The sequence below is a fragment of the Cebus imitator genome, unplaced genomic scaffold (assembly GCF_001604975.1).
Source record: "Cebus imitator isolate Cc_AM_T3 unplaced genomic scaffold, Cebus_imitator-1.0 Scaffold5, whole genome shotgun sequence".
In the NCBI taxonomy this organism is placed as follows: Eukaryota; Metazoa; Chordata; class Mammalia; order Primates; family Cebidae; genus Cebus; species Cebus imitator.
This window is the reverse complement of record NW_016107320.1, coordinates 8601007-8611439: the sequence shown is the minus strand read 5'-3', so window position 1 is coordinate 8611439 and position 10433 is coordinate 8601007. Positions and strand designations below refer to the sequence as shown.

General features: G+C 47.2%; 2 protein-coding genes across 3 annotated transcripts in view; one reads left to right on the top strand and one right to left on the bottom strand.

Annotated features, from left to right (window-relative positions):
• MAK16 (MAK16 homolog) overlaps positions 1-843 on the bottom strand; it is an 11166-nt gene extending 10323 nt beyond the window's left edge. Inside the window, exon 1 of the mRNA XM_017536163.2 lies at positions 736-843. Within this exon, the coding sequence (XP_017391652.1) occupies positions 736-750 (15 nt within the window). The 5' untranslated portion in view covers positions 751-843. The remainder of the gene's footprint in view (positions 1-735) is intronic.
• A 4236-nt stretch (positions 844-5079) lies between these two features.
• FUT10 (fucosyltransferase 10) overlaps positions 5080-10433 on the top strand; it is a 108198-nt gene continuing 102844 nt past the window's right edge. For both annotated transcript variants that reach the window (XM_017536108.1, XM_017536107.1), the window contains exon 1: positions 5080-5425. The gene's annotated coding sequence lies outside the window, so the exon portion shown is untranslated. The remainder of the gene's footprint in view (positions 5426-10433) is intronic.

Genomic DNA, 10433 nt, shown 5'->3' with positions numbered 1-10433 from the left:
GGTTTCACCATGTTGACCAGGATGGTCTCGATCTCTTGACCTTGTGATCCACCCGCCTCGGCCTCCCAAAGTGCTGGGATTACAGGCTTGAGCCACCGCGCCCGGCCTTACAGTGTAATTGTTAATTTATTTGTTCACTTGTTTACTGTGTCTCCCCCAACCAGTGTTCCAGGAGAGTTGGGGTGTTTTTTCTGGTTTGTTAACCAAATCCTCAGTAATTAACACAATGCCTGGCACATTATAGGCACTTAAATTTCTCTAACAAAAAAATGAATGAATCTCGGATGCTTCCGAAATTATGACTTTAGCAAATGTAAAGAAAAGCCTAACACAGGAAACGCAGATGGAAGAGTAACGCTCACATGGATGAGAAGGACGCTTAAACTTGGAGTCAACTTCGCCAAATCCCCTGCCGCCCCCCGCCCCCCACCCCACGTCCGAAGCTGACAGCTGACAACATGGCACAATGCTATGCTAGGCACGAAAGACCGGACACATCGACTCCACGGACTGAGGTGACCGCGTCCTATGCTCACAACCCGGCTGGGACAGCGGGCAGGAGACCCCTGCTAGACACGCGTGAGAACCCACGTTGGAAAATCAGGGTTCCAGAAGCCTAGCATCCAGAGCGGCACGAGGCAGCAGGCCAGTTGAGTACGCGTTTTCTAAGTGTCCTAAAGTGGGCAAAATTCCCTGCGCAAACCCCGGGTGTCAGAACAACGGGAGGAGTCTCACATCATCCGACTGCATGGTGTCCGCGGTTCAGCGTGCAGCGTCCGGCCGGATCGTGGGCGCAGACATGCTTCTTCCGGGAAACCACTTCCGGAACGCCGAGCCTCACCTATCGCGAGAAACGCTGACATTCTTGGAGGTGCGCAGCGTCCCCTGGCGGTCTCGCCGCCGCCCCGCGCGCTTCCGCGGCCCCAGCACTCTGGTGTCTTCTCGAGCCGGCGTTGCTGGGGCTGGTTCCCGGGCGCTTCCTGGAACTGTAAACCCGGTTGGGTGCCTCGTTCGATCCGCAGAAGGCAGGACGCGCGCAGGCGGCCGAATTCTGTAGCGCGGGGGCCGCGGGGGCTGGGCGTGCTTCCCCAGAGCCCGGTTTGTGACCCTTCATGAGGACGGGACCCCTCCCTGCCAGGCCTCCCCTCTGCCGGGAGAAGGCTGGGGAAAGGTGCGGGCGGCGCGGCGCGGCGGGGCTGGGTCCCGGCCCTGCCCGGCAGACTCTGCCCTCGCTCGCTGCACACACCCATGTTGGGTGCCGCACCGAGTCCTGACTTTGGAAACTCACAGATCAGAACTTGAATTCCGTCTGGTTTGAAAAACTACTGACCAGATGGAAAGAGCATTCCAGTAAAAATAAAGACCTGTGTCTTCTCATTGCCTGTTTGAGACAACAAACAAGGCTGACAGAGGAGGAAAATAAGAAAAGTGGAGGTCTAGTAACTACAGAAACAAATCTGGAAGCCTAACAACTCTTCCGCTAGGGGAAAAAGAAAATCGTTACTAGTTCGTATCATTTTACAAAAGAAAGACTATCGGCTGGGCGGAGCGCGGTCGCTCACGCCTGTAATCTCAGCACTTTAGGAGGCCTAGGCGAGCTGATCACTTGAGGCCAGGAGTTCCAGACCAGCCTAGCCAACATAGTGAAATCCCATCTCTACTAAAAATACTAAAATTAGCTAGATGTGGTGGGGAGCGCCTGTAATCCCAGCTACTTGGGAGGCTGAGGCAGGAGAATCGCTTGAACCCGGGAGGTGGAGGTTGCAGTGAGCTGAGATTGAGCTATTGCACTAAGGCCTGGATGACAGAGCAAGACTCATCTCAAAAACCTAAATGAACAAATAACTGTAAAAATAGACAACCAGCAGCCCTCAGTGCTGCTCTGCCTATGGAGTAGACATTCTTTCATTCCTTTAATAATCTTGCTTTCACTTAATGAAACTTATGTACACACCTCAACTTCTTTCTTGCTTAAGATCCAAGAACCCTCTCTTGGGTCTGGATGGGGACCCCTTTCTAGTAACAAGATCATTTTAATAATAAGAATGACACAGTCTCAGTAAGGATGGCTTGTATCCTAGAGGCCACCCACAGGTCCTAGAGGCTGCCTGTGGCTTCTTGTCACACAGGATTTCTAAACATAGCTCCTTACTTCATCAAACCAGCAATGAGTTAAATTCCAGTCTGCTAAAAGAAAATCTTAAACAATGTAATCATGGCAGTAACTTTCCATAGACCTTGCCTTATGCTATTGGTTAGATCAAGTCACAGGTGCCACCGTCACTGGAGGGGAGAAGATAGAAGACATGAACACCAGGGGGTGAGATTCACTGGGGTCACCCAGGGATACCCTGGATTTGTCTGCAACTGAAACTCATGAGATATTTGATATAAAGTTTAAAGCACTTATCATGATATTATGTATCATTTAGTGAGGCAGAGCTTGGAGTGAGCCGAGATCCTGCCACTGCACTCCAGTCTGCGGGACAGAGTAAGACCCTGTCCTCCCCCCGCCAAAAAAAAAGTAATTTCCAGTTCAAAAGAAGAATGAAAGAAAACTTAATGCTATTTCAACATTCTTTATACATTCTCTTCTGTTACCATAGTGCACTATGTATTTCTCACTAGTGTTATATTGTTATTGGTTTATTATCTCTTAGGCCTTGAACTTTTCTTTTCTTTTCTTTTTCTTTCTTTTTCTTTCTTTTTTTTTTTTTTTTTTTTTTTTTTTTTTTTTNTTTGAGACAGTCTCATTCTGTTGCCCAGACTGGAGTGCAGTGGTGCGATCTCAGCTCATTGCAACCTCTGCCTCCTGGGTTCAAGTGATTCTTCTGCCTCAGCTTCCTGAGCAGTTGGGACTACAGGTGAGTTCCACTATGCCTGGCTAATTTTTGTATTTTTAGTAAAGACAGGGTTTTACCATGTTGGCCAGGCTGGTCTCGAACTCCTGACCTTGTGATCCACCTGCCTCGGCCTCCCAAAGTGTGGGTATTACAGGTGTGAGCCACCACGCCCCACCATATTGTCAGTTTTAAAACCTGTAGCCATTTTAGTGGGTGTGTAGTATATATCATTGTCATGTTCATTTGCATTTCCTTAATGACTAAAAACTTTAAGCATCTTTTCACATACTGCCTGGCTATTTGGATTCCTCTTTGGTGAAGTGCTGTACTTATTGACTTACTGATTGCTTTTCCCTCTTATTGCTTTTAGGAGTTCCTGCTACATTCTAAATTCGTTGGTAGATAAAATGTATAAAAAATACATTCTCTCACTCTGTAGATCATTTTCATTATTTTTCTTTCTCAAGAAAGGATCTAACCCTGTGGTCCAGGCTGGAGTGCAGTGGCACAATCCTGACTCACAGAAGCCTTGACCTCCCAGGCTCAAGCAATCCTCCCACCTCAGTCCTGAGGAGCTGGGACCACAGGCATGCACGATCACAACTAATTTAAAAAAATTTTTTGTAGAGATGGGGGTCTTCGTATGTTGTTAGGCTGGTCTCCAACTCCTGAGCTCAAGTGATCCTCCCGCCTCAGCCTGCCAAAGTGCTGAGATTACTTACAGGTGTGAGCCACTGTGCCCATCTCTTATTTTCTTAAAGGTATCTTTCGATGAACAGAGTTTTTACTTTTAATGATATCTAATTTATCAATCTTTTCTGTGTGTTTGATTTTTTTTTTTCTTTTTTTGAGAGACGGAGTCCCACCCTGTTGCCCAGGCTGGAGTGCAATGGCACGATCTCCGCTGATTGCAACCTCTGCCTTCCAGGTTCAAGGGATTCTCCTGCCTCAGCCTCCTGAGTAGCTGAGATTACACACACCACCACGCCCGGCTAATTTTTTGTATTTTTAGTAGAGATGGGATTTCACCATGTTGGCCAGGCTGGTCTCGAACTCCTGACCTCAGGTGATCCACCCGCCTCAGCCTCCCTAAGTGCTGGGATTACAGGCATGAGCCACCGTGCCTGGCTGTTTGATGTTTTCTAGATGTGGATACCATGATTATCAACCTGTTTTTGTAGAGAAATTGAGTTGCTTGGCACAAGGCTAGGACCAGGGGAGGCAGGCCTGAAACAGCAAATCACTCTCAGGCTCCTGCAAGTGCACCCAGCACCGCAGGACGCCCAGAGTCAGCGCCTCCTCAGATTTTGAGCCCTAAGTGCTTCACTTGCCTCTCCCTAGACCCAGCCCTACAGCAAAGTGTTGAATTTCCTCCTTAGGTTTATTACCTCCTAGACTAGGGCAAAATAATTTTATTTGGGTTTCCGGATTTGGAGGTCAGTAGCTTGAAGTCAATTAGCTTTCCTTTACCAGTGTTTAGTCTGTTTGGGCTACTATCACAACACACCTTAGTTTGGGTCATGTATAAACATCAGAACTCCATTGCTTACAATCTAGAGGCTGAGAAGTCCAAGATCAATGCACTGGCAGATACCTCATTGGTTAGGATCTGTGCCTCATACAAGGGACCCTCTATGTGTCCTCACATGGCAGAAGCTCTCTCCGGTCTCTTTCATAAAGACACAATAAATGTGTAAATTTATAAAGAGTATAAAGGCACAAAATTCACATATGAATTTGGGGCAGGACACAAACATTCACACCATAGCAACCAGTACAATCAAATTAAATGATCATCCTGTTTAGTCTACCAAACATTGCCAGAAACGGTGCCCAGCCTTAGAGAAAGAAACTTGCAAAGCTCTTGATTTTCTTGAATAGGTAACTTTGACCTTCTTTAAAAAAAAAAAAAATATATTTATTTTTAGAGAGTGCTCTGTTGCCCAGGCTGGAGTGCAGTGGCATGATCTCGGCTTATTACAGCTTTTACGTCCTCGGCTCAAGAGATCCTCTCACCTCAGCCTCCCAGTAGCTGGGAGTACAGGCACGGGCCACTACACTTGGCAAATTTTTGTATTTTTTTGCAGAGACAGGTTCTCGTTGTGTTGCTCAGGCTGGTCTCGAACTCCTGGGCTAAAGCGATCCGCCCACCTCGACCTCCTAAAGTGCTGGGATTACAGGTGTGAGCCGCCGAACCTGGCGTAAATAGGTGACTTTGAATGCGCTCCATTCCTAGTCCAGTTGGAGAAGCAGAAAGTTTCCAGTGTCTTGAAGAAGACGGCCCCCGCAGCTTTCCCGAGAAGTTTTCCCAGGGCCGTGGCCTCAGGCGGACTGCGAGCCAGGATCACTAGCCAGGGGCGGTCCAGTGTTCTCACAACCCGGGCCCCACGTGTTTGTAAACAGGGCACGGGTGAAAACCCGGATCCCTGCTGGCTCCGCCCGAACGCTCCCCGAGCTCGCCGGCGCAACCTCCTCCGCCGCTCCCGATCCGCTCTCCGGGTCTTCCCGGCGCCCAGGCAGGGGCTCCCAGGGAGAGAGGAAGCGGCGCTGCGGTCCGCGGGGCTCAAGCTGCTCCCCGCCAGGTGAGTGCGAGCGCCGCGTCCCCTCTGGCCTCGGCGGTAGCTTGGTGGGGGCGTGGGCTTGATCCTGAGGCTCGGAAAGATGCTCTTCTGGTCCCACGAAAGCTGGGACCCTGCCTCCGGGAAACCGCCCCTCTGTGCCGAGTATGGGGTGCGTGTAAGAGACTCCAAGTCTGTGTTGGGGACTTAGCGGCGCATAGGCAGAGCCACTGCCGGAGGCTGAAGCCTGATCCACCCGGCGGGAGGCGGGTGCCGGGCCCGAGCCTCCGCTGGAGCCCGGGGGAGGAGCGTGGGCTCCCGGCGCCGCCGCCTCCTGCGATTGGCCTCCTCCCCCGGCCCGCGGCCGTCTATTCCAGAACCTAATCCGCCTTGGCGGGGCGCGAACTGCCTCGTTCTTCCCTCGGTCTTCCCAGAATCACTTGTTGCAGGAATGTTGTGCTGAAGTTGAGGCATCTGTGACTTTTCCAGTTAAAGAGGGCACGGTGTATTTAGTGGAGAAAATGCCCCGGGAAGGCAGCCGCCACCGCAGGCCTGGGTTATCCCATTTGCAAGCCATGTGTTAGGTATTTTGCACCCGATTAGTACCCTCAGAACAGAGCTAATTTTGTGTAAACTACAGAAATAATCTTGCTGTGATTTTAAAACATTTTCTGGGGATTTTTTCATGATTCTTTAAAGCAAATGTCACACAAAATGACTTAACACCACGGCCCCAGCAGCCTCCCCCCTGCTCCCTGCAATAATAGTTGGTTACAGAGTTTTATGCATGACATGACTTGGATTGTTAATTTCGTTTGTGGAATGCATGCAGCTCTGGCTGGGCACAATTTTGAATCAGGCAAGTTGGCTTTCAGGACCTTATTCCCTTCGTACATCCTTCCTTCCTTCCAATAAGACACCTAGGAAGCTCACGACCAATCTTGGGCTTGTTAGTGAACGCACATTACAACTAGGGTATTGTTTCTCCCTGGTCTACGGTAGTCTCAAATGGAGGCCTTCAGGCATTGAATAAGCAGCTCACGTATTTGAATGTGAAAGTTTCACAGCCTCCAATCTAGCAGCACTGTAGTCTCCGCTTTAAAACTTTCTTCGGGCTGGGCCCAGTGGCTCACGCCTGTAATCCTAGCACTTTGGGAGGCTGAGGCTGACAGATCACGAGGTCAAGAGTTCCAGATCAGCCTGACCAACATGGTGAAACCCTGTCTCTACTAAAAATACAAAAATTACCCTGGCGTGGTAGTGCACGCCTGTAATCCCAGCTACTCAGGAGGCTGGAGAATTGCTTGAACCTGGCAGGCGGAGGTTGCAGTGAGCCGAGATTGTGTCACTGCACTCCAGCGTGGGCGACAGAGCATGACTCCCTCTCGGAAAAAAAGCAAAACAACAAAAAACTTTATTCTGCATAAGGAGAAGCCAGAAGCGATTGGGTAGCCTCAGGTGGTCTTTCAGGTCTGTTCCACTAATATCTCTTTCGCTCACTTCCTGCTAGATGGCAGTGTGTAACAGTGAATTAAAAACACGATCTCAACTCTTACAGTGTTATCATTTCTTGTGTTTTATTATTCAGTGAGAAAACAGTCGTCAGGTTTTATCTTACAAGCAGAATTTTTTTAAAAAATTTGAAACTAGGGTTAAATTCAGGAAGTAAAAAGAATATAGCTTAGAAAAGCAATAATGTTATAGGTGATGGGGAGGAAGGCAGCAAATGACACTGCCATTTGTGTACCTATGCAACAGTCTTGCATGTTCTTCACATGTACCCCCAAACCTACAATGCAATTAAAAAAAAGAATAATGTTATTTATAGATGTACAAATATTGTTCAGTAGGCATACATTTCCAACCCATATTTAAATGCTTTAAACTTTGGAATGTAAAGAGTTGATTTCAGTAAGATACTCAATATCTAATTCAGTTACCAGCATTCTACAATGAACAATTGTTACAGTGTTTCTGAATGTGGGATTTTGAAAAATTTTTTAAAGTTAAATTTACTTACAATGTTTTTCAGATTTTTTTGAGAATGAAATTGGAGTTTTCAAAAGATTATGTTGAATTACCAGAAAGGAAAATGAAGATAAAGTAATCGTAAACCTGTTATATATATTTTTTTAAAAAATATTTCCAGAAACTCACTTTCTGATAAGTTGTCTGGATTACTGTTTCTTCATTAATCTTTTATGGAGAATTTTTACTCGTGGATGTAATTTATGGGATGAGAAAGCTTAATTTTGGGATGGAACCTCAGAATATCATCTGGTTCAGGACTTTATCTTTAGTCATGTGAAATATTAGCTACACTGTGTCAGTGTTATTGAACCAGCTCCTCATTCATAATTATATAAATGATAAAAGCAGATCATGGGTTTTATTTGCTTTTTTTTTCTAGTCTGCAGTTATTCAATATTAATTTATACATTTTTTTTCTAGAGATGAGGGATTTTAATTCAGGTATCCTGCCAGGTAGGAAAATTGCTACAAAATAACCTATAAGCCCTTCTTGGAGGACAAATAGTTACTAATAATTATTAATAAGACCTCATAGGAAAAACAAAGATGAAAAAGAATCCCTGCTCTTGAAGAATTGCTTTAGTTCTTAGTGTCATACATAAACTTCACAGTCTTGTGCTGCCACCCCACTTTTAATTTTATTTATTTTTGAGACAGAGTCTAACTCTGCCACCCAGGCTGGAGTGCAGTGGCACAATCATAGCTCACTGCAGCCTTGACCTCCAGGGCTCAAGGGATCCTCCTGCTCAGTCTCCTGGGAGCTGGGACCACACCTACAGGTGCACACCACCATGCCCAGATAACTTTTTTTTTTTTTTTGGTAGAGATGGGGGTCTTGCTGTGTTGCCCAGGCTGGTCTTCAAATCCTGTGCTCAAGTGATCACCCACCTCAGCCCCTTAAAGTGCTGAGATTATAGGCATGAGCCACCACACCCTGCTTTCTCTTTTAAAAGTCTGCTTCTTGGCCGGGCGCTGTGGCTCACACCTGTAATCCCAACACTTTGGGAGGCCGAGACAGGCAGATCACGAGGTCAGGAGATCACGAGGTCAGGAGATCGAGACCATCCTGGCCAACATGGTGAAACCCCACCTTTAAAAAAAAAAAAAAAAGTCTGCTTCTGGCTGGGCGCGGTGGCTCACACCTGTAATCCCAACACTTTGGGAGGCCGAGACAGGCAGATCACGAGGTCAGGAGATCACGAGGTCAGGAGATCGAGACCATCCTGGCCAACATGGTGAAACCCCGTCTCTACTAAAAATACAAAAAAATTAGCTGGGCTTGATGGCTCGTGCCTCTAATCCCAGCTTCTCGGGAGGCTGAGGCAGGAGAATCGCTTGAACCTGGGAGGCGGAGATTGCAGTGAGCAGAGATTGTGCCACTGCACTCCAGCCTGGTGACAGAGCGAGATTTCTGTCTAAAAAAAAAAAAAAAAAAAAAAACAGAAAAATCTGGGCTTTTAATTGAGGCATTGTATCAGTCTGTTTATCTGGCTCTCTATTTAGGGTTTTTATTTAGTTTCCACATTAAATAGATCCACTGAATACTTGTTCCTGTGAGGTTGCATTATTAGCACTGCATAATTTAAGCACTTTAGTATATGTCTGGAATCTTAGGATTGAGGAATGACATTGCCTTTATTTCTGCAATGGAAGTGCATGTGATGATATAGATCTGTAAACTGATTTTTTAGCTGGGTGCAGTGGCTCACACCTGTAATCCTAGCACTTTGGGAGGCTGAGGCGGGCAGATCGCTTGATCTCAGGAGTTTGAGACCAGCCTGGCTAACATGGCCAAATCCTAGTTCCCAAAGAAAAAGAAAATTAGCTGGGTGTGGTGGCATATGCCTGTGGTCCCAGGTACTCTGGAAGTTGAGGGGGGAGAATTGCTTGAGCCTGGGAGGTTGAGGCTACAGTGAGCCAATATTATACCACTGCACATAGCCTAGGTGACAGAGGACACCCTGTCTCAAAAACAAACAAAAAACCTGACTTGATGTTGGGAAGCGTAATGCCTCCCAAAGGAGGTAGACTTGAAAGTCTTGCAGAACGGCTAGCACGGTTAAAGAAGGTGGAAACGTTCTCAGGTAGGCACCAGAGTACAGTCTGGGAAACCACATTCCAGGAATAGCAGGAGCAGAGTCTGTTTGCTGCAAACCAGGAGAGGATGCTAGAGAGGCAGAGCATGGCCCACGTGTTTTCTGTTTTTGTTTTTTGAGATGGAGTCTTGTTCCTCCACCCAGGCTGGGTGCAGGTGTGTGATCTTGGCTCACTGCAGTCTCTGCATCCTGGGTTCAAGTAATTCTGCCTCAGCCTCCCCAGTAGCTGGGACTATAGGCAGGCACCACCACACTCAGCTAATTTTTGTATTTTTAGTAGAGACGGGGTTTTGCCATATTGGCCAGACTGCTCTCCAACTCCTGGCCTCAAGAAACCCACCCGCCTGGCCTCCCAAAGTGCTAGGATTACAGGGACGCGCCACTGTGTCTGGGCTCAGGTTGTATTGCTTTCTAAGCTAACGGTTTCGTTTTCATCTTGAGATCTTTGGGAAGCTATTGAAGGATTTTAATCAGGATATATATACAATCAATACTCTAGAAACATCTCTTTGTGGCTGAATGAAGAATCCGAAAGGGTCACACTGGGAAGAACACCTGTTACTGGGCCTTTATAGTAACCAGGTAGAAATGAATGAAGAGTGTTGAGGTGTAGTTGAAAGGAGGGACTAACTGTGCCTGAGGAGTTGTCCAAAGGCCTTTAGGCATCTCCTCCGTCTGTCACATCATCTCTTCCCCAGGACCGTCACCATTTAAGGGGCTTCAGGAGATTTATACATTAGCAAGTGAAAACATCTTGGGACAGTCAAACCTATTTGATAAATCATACCTTAGTGTGGGCCGGGCGCGGTGGCTCAAGCCTGTAATCCCAGCACTTTGGGAGGCCGAGGCGGGTGGATCATGAGGTCAAGAGATCGAGACCATCCTGGTCAACACGGTGAAACCCC